The following is a 21,866-nucleotide window of genomic DNA, read 5'->3' on the forward strand; positions in this document are numbered from 1 at the left end:
ACATCTAGAGAGAACTGTTCACCCATATAAAATATCTGTAATTCATTTCTCTCTCCTCATCTGATTTTTTCAAAATATTTTATCTTCATTTCAGACCCTCTCTCTCTCTTTCCCATGCTATCTTCTTTGTTTGGCGTCAAAGACTGTGGGTTTATCTCGAATAACACCCCTGGGCACCAAGTTTGGCTCAAATAATGACTTTTAGCTTCTGGGTTTTTTTCGAATAACAATTCCATATATTCAAGTGAACAGTTTTCGAAAGCAGACAAAATATCTTCTTTTTATTTTTTTAAAAAATTAATTTATATTTTGATTTAGTTTATAAATTTGGATTAATTTAAAATATAACATAATTATATGATATTGTATATGAGAAGATATTGCAAATATCAAAAGATATGAGGATATCATCTGTAGTTAGAGAAAATATTTGAAATGAATAAAAAATATTAAAAACTATAATATTTAAATGATATGAAGAAAAAATAGATAAGCTGTTGTATGATATATTGTAAAAGTCAGTATGTAAAATAGAAAAAGTGAATTTTGGTGATGGATTTTAAAGGATAGGATGAAGAATCCATTGAGTGTGCTCCTGCCTGCCTTGAAACCAGCCGTTGCCAGAATGCAGTACTGTAGATTGAACAAGAAGAAGAAGAAGAAGAAACAAACATAAAGCGAACCTTCAAGCTGTAGGTACGCAAGTGATTCGAAATGGAAGCCTAGAAAAGAAATTAGTATACATAATATAAATTTATCATTTAAAAGAATATAAATTAATGCAGATCACATGCAGCTCTTGAATATTAATCCCCGGCTCCCGCGCATCAACTCTCGGAAATATTTCTATTCATCAATATTGATACTGAACCTTATATATCATATTAGCTAGGCGCCATCAGAGCAAGAATGCATGAGCTTTTACTTGAGGCATATCTATAGGCAAGGAAACTCAGCTGCTGACTTCCTTGCAAAGCTGGGATCTCAAGGGATTACAAAAAATTGGGAGTCAATGGCTACAATTCCCCATCTATTGAGAGGCGTCCTTTGTACTGACAGGCATGGGCTGACTGGATTAGATGATTGTTTGTCTGTTGCTGTTATTGGAGGTCACTGGTGTTAGGCTTTTGTAATGCTTTCTGGAATGTAATTACTGGTTTTAGGCTCTTTGAATTTTCTGTTGTTGTTCTTTTTTGAACTTTCTGGTTATAGCCTGGATATAGCATGGAGTTCCTACTAATTATTGGTTTCCCTCCACCTTTAAGAGAGGATATATATAGAATATAGGGGCACTGTCCCCCCCCCCCTCTCGAAAAAAAGAAGAAGAGGAGGCTAGGGCTTTAGCTTTGTGAAAATATGCGGAAATAGTGTCTGATCCTTTCTTGAGTGTAGCTAATTGGTAATGTGTTTGCATAAGATGGGCAGTGGACTGAGCCGAATAATGATTGGTGAGAGTGGTCCAGATTTCATGGGAGGTTGAACAATCAACTACTTGAGAAAGAATGTTGTCGGTAAGAGAGGAATAAAGTGCCGAAATGATCATTTGATCTTGTAGAAGCCATGAGCTGTGGGCTGGATTGGGTTTATCATCAAGAAAGGGAGGAGGAGAAGAAACCGAGCCATTGATATAGCCATAGAGCTGGTGGCTTTTGAGAAAGGTAAGAAGTTGGGCTTTCCAAAGAGGGAAATTATCAGTGGAAAGTTTGACAGTGATAAGATGTGCAGCGGCATTGGTGAGGGAAGGATTCTGTGATGTGGAGGGGGCCATGAGGAAGGAAAAAAAAAATCCTATGCGGCTCTATGATACCATGAAGAGAAATGTAAAGCTCATATGAAGACAAAGCATTTGTTGAAATGCCTCAATGGGCATAAACATTTCTAAAGTGATATTTCCGTAAGTGCCATTCCTCCATACAGTGCATGACTATTTATAGAAGACTCAGAATACCAAAAAATAGATTTACAAGAATATGCTAGAAGATTCTATAGAGGTCCGTCTGGCATTGTATTGTTATTTGCCTTGTCATTGTAGCCATTCTGTTGAGAAGTGTGTTGTGCTTTCTGTTGTGGTATTCTGACAATGGATGCGCGCTGTGTAGTGCTGGGTAAGGGTGTCAAATATTCTGATGTGCTAACAATAACTGACCCATGCACTATCGGAACTTAAATATATCGGAAGCTTACTGATTTTTGCATATATATATATAATGAGCCCCACTAGATCTTCGTTGCACCCACGTAAGGCGATGCTACGATCGACCTAATAATGTATGTGGAAGCGTGGAAGTTTCCCACAAAGTTATAAAATCAACATGCAAATAGAAAGTTAGATGGATAGCAGCTTATAGAAGGGAGCTGAGAGAGAGAGATTGGATGAGTCTCTTAAATTAATTAATTACCAAGAGTGTGATCCATCATTGTCCCAATTTGTTGTTCGGTGTACCAAAGTCGGGTCCATTTCACCCTGGTGGCCGCCATGGCATTGCAAGAACATGCCGTGGTGAGCTAGGCCTCAATTACGCCAAGTGCCCTTGGAAATTAATAGATGTTGCCCAAACCTTTTGAAATAATATTCATGTAGCATCAAATCATTCCAACCACCTAATTTGCCAGGGAATATCAGGCCAGGTGGCATGCATATTTATGTAATTAACAGTTATTTATGTAATAATACGGGCCGGTCCTTCACATGATTAATTAACGGTGACTATTATATATATATATATAATAATTGCGCTTAATTAAGTGAGTGGGCCATGCAGTGGGAACTAATAAATGATTGAAAACATCGATCGTGATTAAAGCCAGTGCCTATATATAATAAATATTATGAGGTTACAAGTTTCTCAAATTCCTCGATCGATCGGATTAATCCCGTATTTGTTTCACGTGGCCTAGCTAGCTAGTTAATTCCAAGTACCTACACATGACCGGTAGAATTTGGATCATGAGGAGGCCAGAAGTTCTAACAGTTTTGAAAGTGAATGATCAAACTACGTACGTACGTACAATGGTGGCTGCTACAAATTAATTAATCAGATAGATAGCTAACAGGGACTATATAAAATTAAGATAATTAATCCCGGACAGGTTATAAATTAATTGTGGGAAATTAATATATAGATCACAGACCAGCTTGAGAATTGAGAGAGAAGCCGTATAAAACCGCTTTTTCTGTTGACGTATTGATGGTTGATCATACACCAAGAGTTTCAATATACGTGGCTCGTCAAGTGCCATGCATTTATTTATATATATATATTAGATTAATTCTAGGCCAAGCGAAGTCGACGTTGTTTATGTTTTTAAAAAATAAAAGGAAGAGAATATTCCTCCTTATGACATGAGTGCATGTTATATATATATATATATATATATATATACATAATCTAGATCATAATTAACAAATTCATTCGAAAACTCGTCATGATCATCTTTTGTTTGATAAACAAAATTCATTTGAAAATTCGTGATCTTTTGTTTATGCATGGTCCGATGATCAAGAATATTAATGTTTTATGAATCCTTTCAAGATTTGTCTCAAAAAGGAAAATGCAATAACTGGACAATGGTAAATATATATTATCATTTAACATAATATTAAATGATTGAAAAACTATTTATTATTTATTATAAATTATCATTCACTTATTAATTAGTATTACGTACGTTAGATAAGTTGAGAGGTTGGTTGATACAATTTTTCTATATGGAATTATATATTCTATTTTCAATAATTATCAAATAAAAAAAGTCATAGATAGATCATCTCCAAATGGATCATCCAGTGTCCAGTACTTCAACCCCAAGCGGAGAAATTCAATTCAATGCACCCCTGATCCTCTTTTAGCTAGTTTTTTGCCTTTTGGGTAACTTCCATTAACAGGCCAGCAATCTACTCGATCGAGTTATAACCTGATAACTTGATAAGGAACATATATACCGTACCCTTTCTTTGTCGATGCCAATTGATCTTTGGTTCTCAGAGCTTCTGAAACGACAAGATAAAAGATTAGAAACGACGTAGGTGAATGCTGCAAATAATTTAAAGAATCTAATAGATTTAAGAAGGTTATTTACCCACATTATAACCAGCTAAAAGCTGCCGTGGCCAGTTACTCGGAAAGTCTCAACATCCATGTGATATTTTCCTAGCTTTTTGAAGTCACACCAAAATTATTAATAGACTAATAGTGGAATCTTATTACATCAGTACGGAAACAGCATATCGCATCAAGCTGTTGTTGATATGTTTCTTTAGGTACAACTCGGGATTTTGGCATCCCCATTCAACTAACCTTCCTCATAACAATTGATGAGCATTGATGGAGCACCACTAATCTTCCCCCAAAAAGAAAAAGAATATTGATATAGACTTTGCAACACATAATTGACTTGTCCGAAAGAAGCCAAACCAGAAAAGGTCTGTGGAATTAGAACATAGAGAATAGAGAGATTAATTAACAAATAGAAGACAAAAGCTGTGGAAAAAGGAATAGGGCCACATATATATAGGGACATGCAGGGACGGGTACTCTTTGGCTAGCTTTTGAAGAAAAAGGCGCATAGCTGATATAATGGGGTCATGGAGATTTGGCAATTTGCTCGTACAAGTAAACCTCTACATCAGCCTACAGGTGGAGATAACGCGTTACATAAAGATCGAGAGATGGGAATTAGTGGCCCAAGTGGCCTTCAAAGATTGTGGTGTCTGACGATGATCTATATGATTGTGGGATCGATTGATCGATCATGAAAGTATATATATATATATATGCATATTTCTAGATCTCGTGATCAGAGATCAAAGAAGATCCGCTACAAAGTTTCCGATTGCATGAGCTTTCTCGACCAATTATTTGGATGTCTAGAAAACTGAAATATTGTCTGCGACGAAATGAACAAAAAATCTTGAGCAAATGGCCGTGGCCGGACTTTTCGAGTTGTAGGAATTAAGTTCTATATAATCAGATATGTACAAAAAATCTTGTGCAACACTCCACGCACTAGGAAATTGATAGGCTTCAAATGGTACTTATTTTGGCATTAATTGGCTAGCTAGTGTTTTGGAAATTAAGCTGAATGAGAAAAAGAAAAAAGTGTAGTTTGTCTTTTTTCAAAACTATTTATTTGCTATATTATATACTGCACCAACTTATACATTGATCAGTTCGTGGGTTGCAATATTCTTCGGTAGTACCATTGTTGATCATGTGTCATGCGCCAAATTAATTAAATCAGTCTTAGAAAACTCCATTAATTGACCGCAGGCAATATTTAAGAGTCAATCCATTTGCAATATTATATTTACACAGTAGTTAGTACTTACCCTGAGAATATGTAATTTACATGCAATGCATGCATGCATTTTGAATGAGATCATCATGATTCCAAATAATTTTGTATTATATTCCACATAATCCGTCTTCTTTTTTCCTTTCTTGTTTCTTTTTTTCCCAGTTTAGGGAAGGATCCCTTGCAGAAGTGGCTCTATTGGTCGGAAAAGGAAGATTTTTCTAGGAGATATTAAAAACTAGAGTACTTGGCCGCCAAAACGAGAAGGCCGTAAATTTCTAATTAAAGACATGATCAGCAGACTTTATCCATAACCATGGCGCATACACGACCGATATTATAAAGTATGCACGTCTAAATCATGATTTGTCAGATAAGAATAAGATCATAAACTACTCTTAACAGTTCGAAGGTCTTTATCATACCACACATCGCCATTATTAATTCCATTCTTTATCGATGTTTTGCCTCTTCCTAATTTTGGTTGATTTTTTATGGTTTATATCTTGAGTTAGGATTCCAAATATGGAAAATAGATTTGGTAATCATGCATGGGAGAATTATAATCCAATCTAATCAGCGTTAGGTATTGTATTCTACAAGCTAATTAATTAGCTTTTTCATGAGTATGCACTTCGTCGTTTGCTTATTTGTCATGAACTACCAAACTTGAAATCTATGATCGATGATGATATATATGTAGAAGAAATTTCTATTTATTTGAGCCATTATTGTCTCATTAATTAATAATATTACACTAAAGGGTATATCGCCCACAAGCCATAATTAATCTCCCTCAATGATGATAAAGGTTTTAATTAGAGTTTGACATAAAAAGTGGAGATTGTAACGTCGGATATATATTTATCTCTGTGTGTGTGTGTATATATATATGTATGACATTCATTGATGAAATTGATCAATTGATAGTTAAGGCATTATGTAAGTATCAAGCTAGAAGCTAATTTGTTCTATACTCCACCATAATATATAAATATATGAATGAGAAAAGTAATTCCGCATTACTCCTATTTTTTTATAGCTTTATTTAAGAGAGAATAGGGTACCATGCATGCAAGCCCTACGAACTTTCTTAAAAATAAGTATGGCACATCTAGAATCCACGTGAAAAAATCTTTTTATTTATTTATTTATTGGTGGGCTTTACTTTTTTCATAGAGGGTGTGCAGTATATTGTAAGAGTATTGTATCTAAAATTACTCTTTTTATAGTGATTGAGATATAAAATGATATATTAACTGAGGCTGCGCTCGGTTCTCAAATTCAGTTGAACTTAGTTGAGTTCAGTTTAATTTAAAACTAAGTCTAACATCCAAATACCTAATTCTCAAATTATTAAACTCATTCTAACTCAAAACCTTCTTATACGTGAGACTCACAACTTTTTTCAACTTAAAACATTTTTATACGTGGGACCCACCACATTTTTCAATTTTCTATAAAAAGTATTAAACTCATTTTAACATCCAAACACACTTTAAACTTAATTTAGATGAGTCTCACATAACTCCATTCACTACTGATCATAAAGAACTTAGCTCATCTCAGCTCAACTCAACATCCAAATGCAACCTGAGTCTTGAAGTATTTGTATTTCACGTATTGGGATATTATGAATGATAGTGAATCATAATAAAGGCGGAACTATACATATATACTTTTAACGTCATGCATAACGCAGAGCTTGCAGGGTGGTCCTGCATATATCATTAGAAGACGTAAAAGTTAAGCTCTTAGATTTTCTAGAACAAAAGTGTGAATGGTCGATGTCCGCTAAAAAAGAAGAAATGTAACGAACATGGAATCCTTAACCAGCTAGGAAAGCCCCCATACATATACATATAGTCATTGATTCCCCGCTTTGAAACCATGCAAAGCATTTAGGCACGATGGGTCTGAACCGTTCTGATCTTTTCAATTTATATAGAAGTGTTGATGGCGGCCATATATATATATATATATATATATATATATATATATATATATATATATATATATATGCATCCAAACCATGAAATTATTAATTAAGCAAGTTGTTTCGAGGGCAACCATGCTAGCTAATCAAAGCACGGGGCCAAAATATATATGCTTCGATCATTATTATTGTGCTAATTTTAAAATCTAATCCTACGTACCATGTAGTTTTGCTGAAAAAAACAGGACGATTGATTGAATTTAATTGTTATAATTATTGAAAGAAAAAATACATCATTCACACGTCTCAAGATTTGGAAAATTACAAGGCGTTCCCATTGTTTTGAATTAGACGGTAATCTTCCGTTGTCTTTTAGAAAAAGGGTTTATGCCCAAGATATTTTCATCCACTATATATAAAATTAGTAAAATCTTTCGTCGACATGAAATCATTCATTATAAATTAGTGGTCAACAATGCGTAAAACATTTTTTTGTTAAAATTTTAAAACATTCATCATGATGTAAATCATGATTGACCACGACATGCAATTTAGACTTTGGCATCTATTATACTAACGTTGCGTTGAGATTTAGGGCAATGAGATGAGTTGAAAATTTTGTGAATAGTGGTTAAATAATTTGAGTTAAGACGTTTTATTGAGTTTCAAAAAATGAGAGAGAAAGTTGAATAAATTAAAATATTATTTTTGTTTTAAAATTTGAAAATATTGTATTATTTTTTGTATTTTTTTGAAAGTCTGGAAAAATTGTATTGAGTTTTGTGCTTGAAAGTTTGAGAAAGTTTTATTGAGTTTTGTATTTGGATAATGATTAAGTAATGATTAGATGAATAATTGTATTATTTTTTATATTTTGATTGGAAGTTTGAAAATTTTGTATTGAGTTTTATATTTTAGTGATATTTAGAAAAAAAATTCTGAGATGCTTTGAGAATCTCACTCCCCAAACATATCCAAAAACCATTTAAGGGGATTTTTCCTGATTAATCCGACTATTTTGGTTTATTAAGTTATTTTTTTGGTTTCGTATTAAATTTTGAAATTTATGCTACTTCTCATTTTCCAAACATTTGATGCATGTAGGCCGGGGAGAATATTATTTTTGAAATCAGAAAAAGAGATTGAAAAAAACTCGTGGTAATTAAATATATTAACAAGACAAAAGATCAAGAAGAAAGAGTCAAAATGATCTGTTTTTATATATGTATGTATAACGTGAACATTTCACCTTAACATCATTAGATAGATCAATAGGAAGCTTTCAACAAGATATATAATTTTTTTCAGAGCGGGAGATATCGGGTTTTCCTTGGTTAATGGCCAAAGACGAGTGGAGAAGTACGTGGGTATACGTATAGTTCTGTGCTTAATTTGTCTCATGTCCGCCAAAAGGATATATATATATATATATATATATATATTTATATGGGAAAATATCACGGACACCAGGCTTGATAGCCACCATTTTCTTCGTCCGTAAAAGAGCAAACGTCCAAATGCAAATGGCCAATTCAGCTCTGTTTAAGCGGTGGATATCATGCATACAGACTTGGTTAGTGGTAGGTAGAAGTTCAGATAAAAACTACAACCAGATTGGGGAAATTAAGGGGTCATTTCACTGGTCACAGTCACAGGTCACGATGTTTCACCATCTGTCATACTTCAGTCCATCAAAAGCTCAGCCGGTCCCCTCATATTTTTTTTTTGGCCGGGGGGCCTCCTCGCTAGAAACTATGAAAAATGGAGGATGCTGCTTTTTCTGAGTTTAGTTGTTCTGGACTAGTGTTTTTTGTTTCGGGACTTCTCTTTCCTCTTGTTTTTTCAGTTAAAACTTAATGAATATTCACTGTATACGAGGGAGGCACAATAATGTGGCGGACAAGATGGTCAACTTCACTTTATGAGGATCTTCATAGGATTTCGTTTTTGGAACGAGCACGAACGAATTAGCTAGACAAGATTCATTCTCCAAGATGAAACTTGGAACTTTTGTGCATTTGATCATAATTTATAACATCCTACTCGAGAGAGATGAGATGGAAAGGGGGGCCGGGGGAGGCATTCATCTGCGAGATGAGGAAGCATGTGCGAGGCAGAGGCCTTCATCTGTTAATTACCACTTTGCAACAAACATGGCAACGAAATTAATGCGTTTTCCTTTTCGGAACCTAAAACTAAACTGTACATGAGTTAGATGACGAAGAGGTTACATAAACAAAACACAGAGAGACAGACAAAAAACAGAGAGTTTTTAACCCTTCATAGAAAAAGTAAAAGGGCTTAAAACCAAGAAAAGAAAACAAAAGATGAGATAGACACTCACATTCACAAAATACAGCACTAAGCTAATATTTATATCCCACATATAAACCAGCTTCAAAGCTATTTGGTGCTCCATTCTGATCTGGCACTGCCAATTGATCGCAAGCATACCCACCATCCTCCACGCTTTGCAGCCATGGCGGCGAGTACATCTCCCACCCATCCACCGAATCCACGAACACGAACTCCTTCCCCGAGTACTCTGACTCATAACTCGTCCCCAAACTCGGCAACTCTACGATCTCACTCAACTCCTCCGACTCTTTCGACAAGTCCATCCCCGAAACCAGCGACGACAACGACGACGATGGCGAGTCGAACTTATCCATCTGGGCTGCTTTGGCCGCCGCGGCCTGCACGTCACGTGGAGCGAGCGAGACCGGGCGGGGCAGTGAGTGGGCGAGCTCCGGGAAATTGAGTATGGCCGAGTTTCCTTTGATGCTCAGAGCAGCCACATCGTGGGCTCTAGCGGCCATTTCCGGGGTAGGGAAAGTGCCGAGCCAAATGCGGGATTTCTTTCTAGGCTCGCGGATTTCGGACACCCATTTTCCCCAGTTTCTCATGCGGACGCCGCGGTATACTGGTTTCTTGGCGGAGTCCCGGATGCGCTTGTCTTTTCTGGACTCTGGTGACTGCAGTTTGATATCTCCAGGCGAAGATGGGGATGGTGGATTGGATGATAATGAGTTGGAGCTGCTTTCTGTTTCTGAGTTATGGGGTTCACTACTCATTGTTATTGGTCACCCTGCTGATAATTGTCTGTATATTGGGCCAGCGGAGAGGGTGTTGTTTTCTGTGGGCAAAAAGAAAGTAGTTGTTTGGAAGTGGAAAGAAAGAAAGAAAGAAAGAAAACAGGCGATGGAGATGTCCAGTTTGGCCTCTTTACAACAATGGTAACGATCAATAATGAATAAGAGCAGAGAATTTATGCTTAAAAGAGAGCATCGAAGAAAAATTGGCAGAGGAAATCGATGAGGAAGAGAACATGCGCGCAGCTTATGCTATGATAATTTTGTGGCCTTTCTTTTTCCCTCATTCCCAATAAGTTATACAAACTCTACCTTATAAGGACTCAAAGCAAAACAGAGAGAGAGAGGGTCCACAAGCGAAATGGGTCACCTTGATTCTCCGCGATTTCACTCACACAAGGAGAGAGTATCCATTTGTAATAAAAATATTAATATATTTTGATCATCCATCAATCTTATGATAATAATTCTAAGAATTTTATTCGGATCCCGTTTCAAGCTTCTACTGCTAATGTTTTACGTTCAGATAAATCGCCTCTATAAATTTATTACATTCTCCCCTACTTTCCTACGTGAAGGAATGGGGCCCAACCCTCTTTTATTTCCACTACTTTCACCTGTGTTCACTGTTCATCTATCCCTTCTCTCCGTTTTGTTCTTTCCTGTCATCAACTCCGAACATGATTACCTTTTTGTCCTCTCTTCGACATTATCTCTTTTATTTAAAATCTCAATTGAAGGGTATATATTAATTAATTATATCTTTTTGAGGAAAATAAAAGTCATAAATTATCGTGCATTTTACATGCAGCAGCAGAAGAATACTTATTTACTCAAATATGTTACAGAAGAGACTGGATAATAATAAATTAAATATTATTTATCTTAAAATTAATGTAGTATATAAAAATTTTGGATGCGCTCTTGATTTAATATATGAATTGTGGGGTTACGTACGTACGTACGTCACGTCCTGGTGTTCATTTCACATGCAGTATATGATGTTATGGTTCTGTGTGTTGTTTTTTTTTTTTTTTTGGGGATTCGGTTTTGATGTGTGATGGATATTTTGAGGCACTTAACCAGGGTTAGCAATGTCGATCGATGGCCATGGTCAAGCTGATGAGATGAACAAGAAAAAAATTATTATGTCACTTCGGTCAAAAACATGAGGCTCGAATTCATTTGGTCCCGACTCCAACCAGAACAAACAGCTCCTGAGTTGTCAACAATTGCATTTCAATTCATTCATCACTCAGAAAATAAAAATGCGATTTATATTTATAATATGCATCATCCGATGGTCAGTACTCTGTCCATTTCATAGCGGACATAGTTTCTGAAATGCCGTCAAAATCATGATCAAGTGTCTAATAAAAGCATCTTGTTTCGAGTCGTTTCTAAAAGGAGTACTTTATGGGCCTTAATCACACGTATATAGGATCACTAATTATTTAAGAGACCACTAAACTTATATGTTTTTATTTAAAATTATGCATATTTTATGAATGGATATATAAATACATCAACTTCATGGTTCTGGATATATTCACGTGACAATCAACTTCATGGTTCTTTTCAGAACACGGGATTACTTTATAAAGATATGCCTATTTGTCCATTTGTTTATATACATGATGATTTGTTCTCATTCTAGCAATGGCAACATATGCATTTAGCTATAATATTAGGGCATCTAGATCAGCTACAATATCATATATATATATATATATATATTGTATGCATGCGCAATCTTATTTGGTGGTGAGTTTCACCTAATTATATATGTCGTAGGGATATATATATATATATATATATATATATATATATGTGGAACAGAGGCCGTTCGAATAATTGGTGATCGATTGATATATATGTCCTGGTTAGCCAATGATATATTTTATGGAATATTAAATGAAGGTTAGGAAAATATATACTAATTGGCAAGCTGTCTTAACCAGATCAGGATAATGTCATTATAATCGATCGAGTACTAAATATGATCATGACGTATATGATTATGAAATCCTACAATAAAACGCAAAAGAAAGACTTCGGATAGAAGCAATTTTCGGTCGACATTGGTCTGTATAAACCGTGTAATTAATTTTTTAGTCCATGCATGCCCCAATCTCAAGATAATAAAGCCTGTTTGAAAAAAAAAAGAGAGATCTTTCTTAATTAAATTGCTGGCCAATGGACTGATTGTCCAAGGCATGGTAGAGGTTGCAATATTGTTCTCTACTACTCCTTACAACTCAGACACCAAAACATGGACCCACATGATGACCACCGGGCCCCACCCCCCCATCTGGGTCCCAACCACATTACGACTATGTCGCACCCGCGGTGCATCGGTGTGACCATGTGGTCTCGCCACCATTATACATACATATTGCATAATAATATAAATGCTTTTTATATATCCTAATAAATGAACTCACCCCACTTCTTTTATAAAATAATTTCTCTCTCTAGCAAAATTCATCAAGCTAGGGGCAGCTTCTAATTCCCCCGACGAGTTGGGCAATCCTTGTCATTATGGACATACTTGCACGTACGAGTAAAAAAAACTGTTGAACAGTATAGCATTTTGTTAATGTTGTTGAATAAATTCATGGATATTCAGTTTTTTTTTTTTTTTAAATAGACACGTGAATTCTATATTGTTTAATATTATTTAGTGTGTACTCTAAATAATATAACCCCATATATATATATATATATATATATATATATATATATATAGGAATCCACATGTACGCTATTTCTCTAATTATATATATATATATATATATAATTAGAAAAACCTCAAAAACAAGTCCATGCATGCACTCTTTTAAGAGAAAAAGCCATTTTCTTAGAAAATAAAATATATTCATGCCACATAATTAAATGAAGAGTAATACTACGTATAATTGTGAAATGCACAAGTACCGTGCAATCACTTTTAAAAAGAATAGAGTTCACTATTAAAAATTAAATTTTTTTTTCATGTAGATCTCATATTTATTTACTTTTTTCAAAATAATTACACGACACTTACACATTCATAATTGCAACTACCATTTCTCATAAATGAATCATCGTCCCCAATATCTTTGAGATCCCATTCTAATTTTCCCCAGGGCTTGTAGAAGACGATGAAAGCGTACCTGCAAAAATGAGCTGTTGGTGAAAGTAAATTTGGACCCATAATCAATTATTATCAGTCTGCGATATAAAGTTGATGAAACCGTCTGTCTCTATCACTCATACAAAACAATGGGGAACCCAACCAAATCCTCTGCCACATGTTTTGATTCACCCACATCATTCCCTAACTTCCGGGTCATACCGAATACAAACACTGGCCCAAATCGGATATATAAGTATTCCTAATCTGGGCCAGTCTAATTATATGGACATTATAATTCTCTGAAGAAAAAAAGTCTTACTTTTAATTAAGTTCGTTATAATCATAAAAAAATATTATTATAATTTTTTAATTATATTAATTAAATTCCATGAGGACGAATCTACAAAAAGATTCATGTATTAAAGCGGCATATATATATATATATATTTTTTTTTTGGTAATTACCTTTAATTTGAAACTTCAGATCAAGTCGATATATACTTGTAAAACTATTTTGAAAAAGTCAAGAGAGTCATAATCACCTGCATGCCTTGGTCTGGCTGTGAATACTGAATTTCCTACTTGTACCTCAGACACACACTGACACAGATCACCGTTTTTTTATTTTTTATTTTATTTTTGCTTTGGGGACCCGAGCAGGCATATTTGGCTCAGCCGAATAATAAACCTTGAAACCGTAAGCTGGAATTAACCGATCGAAGGACAGGGAGTCACGGCATTCTCAAGGACGGAAGTACATGCATTTCCTTGTTATTTCTAGATGGGAGTAAACCCCAAGTGTTCTTAGTACTTTAATTCCCTTATGAGCCACTGATCTCCAGTCAGTCTATCATGCATGGTATGTGTGTGTGTGTATATATATAGTGTAAAGATTGGGCTGCTCAGTACCATATGTAATATGTATCGGATTCGAATCCTCCTTAAAAAAAGATGGAAAAAAATATTTGCTTTCCATATATCGTTTCTCAAATAGTTGTTAGGTTTCTGAATTGATCTCCCCAAGTACTTATGAATATAGTGATATGATCTAAACCTAATTAATGTTGGAGCCTAGCTTTTATTCAACAGAACTACTACTACGTACGTGTAGGACAGCAGTGTTTTCTCATCGCATTAATGACTGACAATCATCTGATATAGCCATCTTCATTGCTCAGTACACTTGCTTGGATTTTCTTATATATAATGATCAGTAGACTGAAGAGGGAGGGTCGAGGGGAGAGGAGGGTAGGGGAGGGTCACTACACATGATGCGGCTTCACCGCTAGCTTGTTTGAGTCACATGCATTGTCCCTTTCACCAAGGATACCGCAATTTCTACAAAATTTAACTCCGTATATGAAGGATTTAATGAATATGCCACAGTGTTGTATTCTCCTGTAATATTTCATGTGCAAGCAAGCCCACTTCATTTGTATATTGGGACACAGACACGCACACTCTCGATACAGCCATGCATGGATCAACGTCTGAATTGCTGACATTAATTCACATATGGGAAGTGGGGCCTGACCTAAGCATTTTTTTTTTTTTTTTAAATTTTGTTGGTCATCGATTTTGATGCAGCTGTTGCTTTCAGGTTCCATTCTTGTGCAGTTTAGGCGCATGGATACATATTCATAATATAGGTTTTTTTTATATACATGGTCGGTCACATGCGGATATACAGAGAGTAAAAAGATAGATATTATCGATCTCAATTCTAGCTTTGACCTAAAGCATGACCGTCCTTTACTACTGCAAGTTCAGAAACTCGTGCTTTTGTAATGGCATTCCATAACACTGGCATGTGATGCATTGGGCTCCTTTTCTAAGTTTGAATGCAGCTGCACTACATGGCTAGGTAAAATCGAAGGAAGGTCATGGAAAAACTATCATTTTGTCTGACATACACGAAGGTAGCTCTGGCCCATTCAATTTCTTATCTTTTGGTAAAAAAGTAGTCCAACTTTGATCATTCCAGACCATTGATTAGCTCCTTTTGTTTTTCAAAGGACGGCCATATTAGAACATCGAAACCATCTTATGATTGATGGCATAGCTGATGGACAAAGGTTTAAGAATTATGAAACAACCTGAGTGTTTAATAATATGGTACAGCATTATTGCATCATCTTCACTTCGTGGACTGAATACATTCATAATATCATATCCCCTATAAGGTTTGCCCCTCCCAAAAAGTGAATTAAAACAGAAATACTGTTGATTAATTGTTGGGTAGAAATTTCGTAGTCCACTTTTGTCTTCCCCTGCTACGTACACATGGTGAGCATGCACATAATATCCAAAAAACAAAAAAACAAAACATGGAGGAACCTGTACGTGTACTGAAAAACAGAGGAAATCTAGTTCGATTGGTTGTCATTTGGTTTACCTGGAAAAGCTCGCCAATCAAGCAAGGAGCAATAATCCCAGAAATAGCCGATTTCAGCTCTTCAGAGCTCCAGTACGAGGAGATAAATTTGAAAATCATCAATTAGAAAATCTCCAAATGAAAGTGGATTCAGTACTTTTTTTTTCTTGGTTCATTATTCCAACAAGTTAGAAAATAAAAGAATGTCTCTATCAATTGTTAGACTGTCTAAAAGACGCCTGCCTCTTTGCGGTTAATGCAAAGGAATATAAATGATGTAATTTCTAGTATTACACCGTTACAGACAGTGAAAGGGCTTTTCCTAGTCCTTACCCTTTCCTTCTCTTGGGGCTCAGAATGAATTCGTCATCATCATCACTCTCATTAATTATTCTTTTCTTAGCTTTCAAATTGCCATTCTTTGATGCCTGCTGTTGCTTCTGTGAACTCTCAGGTTTACTAAGTGGTTTTAAAGATTTAATAGGAGTTCCCATCCGAAGTTCCTTTTGCCTTCTCTGCTTCTTCTCATATGCCCTTTTAGCTCTTTCAGAGGAGAGCAATCCATGCTCCATCATCCTGCAATAAATTGTTTTACTCAGTCGGGAGAAAAGTAACAATAAATACTACATCTTCAGCATAGAATGATTTTCAATGAATAGCATTCATACAGCACACGAGAGAGAGTTTACTGCTTGAAGAGTCCAAGAAGCAAAAATCATAAAGTTGCTCCTTTCTGCTATGCCGCTTTTTGTGAAAGGATGTCATATCCCACTCAAATTATTTCATGCAACACATGGTAGCTACGGCTATCAACAATGCATTATGGATATCTGAGTCAAGTAACTATTCCAAAAGCACTAGAATTTCCTTCCCATGATTTATTTTCCCTTCCAAGCAAATTTTATCCAAATATTAATCTTAAAGGAACAAATGAGTGCTCTTGGAAGTCAGCTTGTAGTTGGCTGTTAGCTTTCGCATGCAATTGGAAAGACATGGTGTGATATCCATAGGGTCACAATGGAGAAGGCACCTCTGCCATTTAGGTATTTAAATGATTTTAACTGGTAGTTTCAGGAGTCTATTTTCGTTATAGCTTAACCCATAGGGTTGGAAAGTCTAAATCAATGGATGCTAGACTTCCATCTCGGCGACTTTTAGTAGAAAACTTGGATTATTTGGTGCGTCTAAACTATCTTTTCACACTGTGGATCCATGGAATCATAATGCTGAGAGAAAGCACCCAAAGGATATGAGTTAATATAATGGCGAGCTGCAAATCAGGTGCTTTGGAGTCAGTCATAGTGAAGGCCAACTGCAAGAAAGGCACCAAGTTAAACACATTGTCTGAAGCCCAAGCCAAATCCAAGCTTTGGTTAGCTCAAACTATCTCAGATAGACAAGTTGTTTAAACTGGTGCCAAATAACTACGGGTGTCGTTGTGTCTGTTGATCAAATAGGTGCCCCCTTGACAAAATCTAATGCATGAAGTACAATGCAAGGGGCCTGCAACAACTATCAAAATCATCACGGTGAGGCCGGAAAAGGGGGGGGAGGGACTCAATAAGTTGGCAATGAAAATATTTTTAACTAGTGGAACTGAAAGACAATTTATGTTAACAGTTGATAGTGCTAATATTTGCAACAGATTCATGCAAATAACTATAAGTAGTAGCGTACATCAGATGAAGCTTAATTTGGGTTGGATTGCTCAAAGACTGATGCGAGGAAGGAAATCATACGTTGGCTTGGAATCCAAGACTACAATTCGTCAACTGGAAAGGTCATGATGGTAGGAGTGCCCAAGTTGTAGGCTTACTGCCAATACATGGATACACCATCTCCCAGTTTTTCTAACCCAGAACATTGCCCACTTACTCCAGAGAGAGAGAAAAAACAAGTTAAGCAAATTATCATCTTGTCAGTGGCAATTTCCCCCAAATAAATGGAGGTACAATTGTTGGTGGGGGTCCTTCAAGCCAAAGAGGTGTCCCCAAACAAATGTTAGGATAAGTGAACCACCTTGCCTCATTAGCCAGAAAGGGCATTACAATTGTGAAAGAGATAACTATGCAAGCCTAATGATCCAATCCTGAAAGAATCCAAGTGAAAGTAATATCCAAGAATTAAAGATCTAACTAATAAAACCTTACTTTTGATCATTTTGACCTTGTACAGGCTATGTACCATGCTCATGTCTCTATCAGCAACCTAACACAGAAGAGCCCAGAGCCAATGACAAGCTGGTCGAGCTACTATATGCAAGGTCAGCAGAAAAGAAGGTATCACAAACCTTTTCTCTGGCTTCCTCCCTTCATTTAAGTGCGAAGTTATCATTGCCATAAAGTATTCACTTATGTGATGCATATCAGAGTAGTTTATGCATATATTTGTCATCTTAGTTATTAGAGAATGCATGTGCATTCCCTTCAAACAAGAAGTTAGTTTAGTTACACAATCAAAACGTGCAGCAAAAATCTGTTTGCAATATAGCCAGACCAACAATCACCAGACCCCAGAATCTAGTTTTAGCTCCTCACTGCATCCAAGAAGCTGTCCAGGCTTTGTTTTGTCAACACTAGCATGTCCAATGGCCCAAAGAATCTCATTCTAAGTTTCTAACTAATGATCTTTCCTTTTGTCTACAGGAGATTGGTTACAATGAACACCTGCCTACTGCAAGGTTAGGCTCTGCCCTTCCCCTAGAATCCACTCAGGGTTGAAGGAGAAGTTAGTCCAACATTTTAAGAAAACGAATTACGAAATCCCAAGATAGGTACCAGGAATAAAAAATGGTCTACTTTTGTGCTGAGCAACAAATAGAGTAAAACAAGTTTCATACTTCACAGGTTCATAAGTGAGCATCACGTATACTCAATCGGATTAAATACAGTTATGCCAGCGGTAAAGACAGAAAGGCTCACCAAAATTCTGCCATTTCGCTTGTGGGGATCTGTTTTGACAATGACTCATAGAAAATCCTCAGGGGTTCTCTCTGTCAGTAGAAAGCAGCAAAATATAAGGTATAAGTGGCGTTAAATCACTATAGGCATTTCTAAAGAAAGAAACAGAGAGTAATGGCACGGGCACAGAACCTCTTCAGGAGGATCACATTTCTGACCGGGCAAAGTGTACACTTTCTTCTCTCTTACTTTGGTAGTAGTCTTTGTTGTTGTTTTTGCTGATGCTGAGGTTGTTTTCGACTTAACCTTCACGTTTAGCAAAACTTATTTAAATTTAACGCAAAGACTTGTCTAAGTTTATCGCACTCAGTGTGAGATGAATACAATTGATACGGAGAAGTCTTCAGATAACAAGGACCAGAATCAACTGAAGACCATATCCATATTGCCCCCAGAAATACCCAATTCATTGCGACTTCTACAGATGGATTTACAAAAACCACATCTATATAAATCCAATCCATCAAAATCATTGCAAACGACCCAGAAACTAACTCCAAAATCCAAATCATCCCATCGACTGCGAATTCAGAACCCACATAACAAAGAAATTCCTAAGCGCTACCTAAATCGCCTAATTGAGGAACTAATCAATAAGAACCATCTCAGCTAGAAAGAACACAAATAAACAACTCCGAAACACAAAAAGCAATGAGATTTCAGATGGGCACCTCAGTTTTTACTACAGTAGTCACAGATTTCTGCTTTGAATCAATAGGCTGTTTGATTGAGCCCTCAACCTTCTTCCTGTTGGCGGCAGAAGAATTCAACTTTCCTTTGGAAGGACCATCTTGCAGGCTCGGCCTCACCTTCACCACACAGCTTTTTGTCTCCGTAGCCATTGATATGAAAAATATATAAATCTGTGCTATTGATCTGATAATTCCTTTATCTTCTTCTTATTATTATTGCTTTGCCCTCCAGTCGATTATTCATCAGCTCTATATTGTCCCTCCTCACCCCTGTAATAATGCTACGACTCTCCGTAAAAATCAATGAGTATTTATTTATTCTGTGAAAAAATAAATAAAGAAAGAGACAGAAATCGGGTAAAATATGAAAAAGTTGTTGGATTTGCAAGTTGACGTTGTTTAACTGCCTTTTTAAAACCAACGGCAACGGATGAATGAAGCAAAGATTTTAACTACGTTGTACCTTCCGGCAGCTGAGCTCTGTTATGAGAATTCGCTTCGTTTGAAACTTAAATACATCTCAACTTATTATTCTAATTTTTTTAAATTTTAATATAAAATATAATAAATAATTTAACTTTTTCAAATTTTAAAATAATAATAATATTAAAAAATAATATTCTAACAATATTTTATCATCTCAATTTAATTTAACTCGACTTAATTCAACATCTAAATATAAGCTAAACAGTAAAAATCCAAGTGTCTAACGGAGCCAGGTTAGGATACGGCTGTGCCACCCCCCATTCTATTTACAAATTTGAGGTATAACATATAATTTATTGTAAGATTTATTAATTAGTATACTTATAAAAGTGTAAAAATATTAATATATATATATATATATATATATATATTTATATAAACGGATATGTTAGGCTTTCACGTCATATTTGTGGTGTTTCAATAAAAAAAATTACAAATAGATTTATGGTACTAGAATATTTTACTTATTTAAGAGAGGGTAATGGATGAGATAGCCAGAATAGATAGAGCAATCACGTTAGCATGAGGGCATCCGATTCTTATCATTAATTGTAGGATCCTCATTTTCTATCATTTTTCATTTAAATGTTTTTTACAATTTGAAAATAAATGGATGCCACATTATGCATGTGGCGTGTCAATAAACAAATAGATTTATTCAATACATAATAACAATAAAAAACTTACAAATAGATTTATTCAATACATAATGACTGATTAGAATATTTTATTTATTTAAGAAATGGTAATGAATGAGATAGTCATAATAGATAGGGTGACCACGTTAGCAAGAGGGCACCCGATTCTTATCATTAATTGTAAGATCTTTATTTTCTACAAATTTTCATTTAAATGTTTTTTATGATTTGAAAAGAAATAAATTTCACATCATACATATGGCGTGTTAATAAACAAATAGATTTACTCAATACATAATGATAATAAAAAACTTACAACTAGATTTATTCAATACATAATGACCGATTAGAATATTTTACTTATTTAAGAAAGGGTAATGAATGATATGGTCATAATAGATAGGGTGACCATGTTAGCAAGAGGGCACCCGATCCTTATCATTAATTGTAGGATCCTTATTTTCTACAATTTTTCAATAAATTATGTTTTACAATTTAAAAAGAAATAAATATCAAATCATATATGTGGTGTGTCAATAAAAAGCTTACAAGTAGATTTATTCAATACATAATGACCGATTAAAATATTTTACTTATTTAAAAAAGGATTAATGAATGAGATAGTCATAATAGATAGGAGACCACGTTAGCTCAGACACTGATCTTATCATTAATTGTAGTATTTTTATTTTTTACAATTTTTCATCTAAGTAATTTTTACAATTTGAAGAAAAATAGATGCGTGACATGGGCCTCATCATTACATTAGATACTGTATTAAATATTGTTCGTAAACAGCGTTAAATACAATACATTCACATGATATGCTTATTCCTCTTGAATTGTAAAAAAGAAGAAAAAAATTGAATAAGAGAATTGTAGAATCTCAATCCTTATTCCATCGTAATATAATCAGTTTTTACTACCTTTCTCGTGACCAATAGTTACGACAAGTGTCCTGCTGCTAAGACTTTTACCGTTACGTTAACGGCTGGCTTAACGGAATATTTTCCTTACTGTATTATCCACGGTTTTCTGACCTTGACCAAGTGTAAAAGCTATTTTTCTTCTTCGCCGCCAACACAGAGGATTTTTTTGACCGGACTTTAGACAACAAAAATTGATTCAAAGCTTAAGAGAAATTAAACAATCACAAGAAAAAGAGTTCTGATGCGTACAGTCATTTTTATATATTTTTTAAGTATTTTATTAAGGTAATTAGTCAAAATAGTTATTTTATATTAAAAAAAATAACACAAACAATCACAGTAATGA

The 21,866-nt window shown here is 35.2% G+C and overlaps 2 protein-coding genes across 2 annotated transcripts; both read right to left on the reverse strand.

The window, feature by feature from the left end:
• Positions 1–9,071: 9,071 nt before the first annotated feature.
• On the reverse strand, positions 9,072–10,685 carry LOC121261154 (dehydration-responsive element-binding protein 3-like). Its single transcript, XM_041163357.1, has 2 exons — positions 9,576–10,685; positions 9,072–9,426 (listed from the first exon to the last, which is right to left on the reverse strand). Exon 1 carries the CDS (start codon positions 10,303–10,305, stop codon positions 9,598–9,600), a length of 708 nt encoding a protein of 235 aa, XP_041019291.1. The 5' UTR covers positions 10,306–10,685; the 3' UTR covers positions 9,072–9,426; positions 9,576–9,597.
• Positions 10,686–15,938: 5,253 nt separating this feature from the next.
• Positions 15,939–19,870, reverse strand: LOC121261155. The gene is made up of 4 exons (XM_041163359.1): positions 19,447–19,870; positions 18,908–19,021; positions 18,737–18,807; positions 15,939–16,391 (listed from the first exon to the last, which is right to left on the reverse strand). Exons 1-4 carry the CDS (start codon positions 19,615–19,617, stop codon positions 16,145–16,147), a joined length of 603 nt encoding a protein of 200 aa, XP_041019293.1. The 5' UTR covers positions 19,618–19,870; the 3' UTR covers positions 15,939–16,144.
• Positions 19,871–21,866: the final 1,996 nt, after the last annotated feature.

Source organism: Juglans microcarpa x Juglans regia, chromosome 4D, assembly GCF_004785595.1.
Source record: "Juglans microcarpa x Juglans regia isolate MS1-56 chromosome 4D, Jm3101_v1.0, whole genome shotgun sequence".
Lineage (NCBI taxonomy): Eukaryota > Viridiplantae > Streptophyta > Magnoliopsida > Fagales > Juglandaceae > Juglans > Juglans microcarpa x Juglans regia.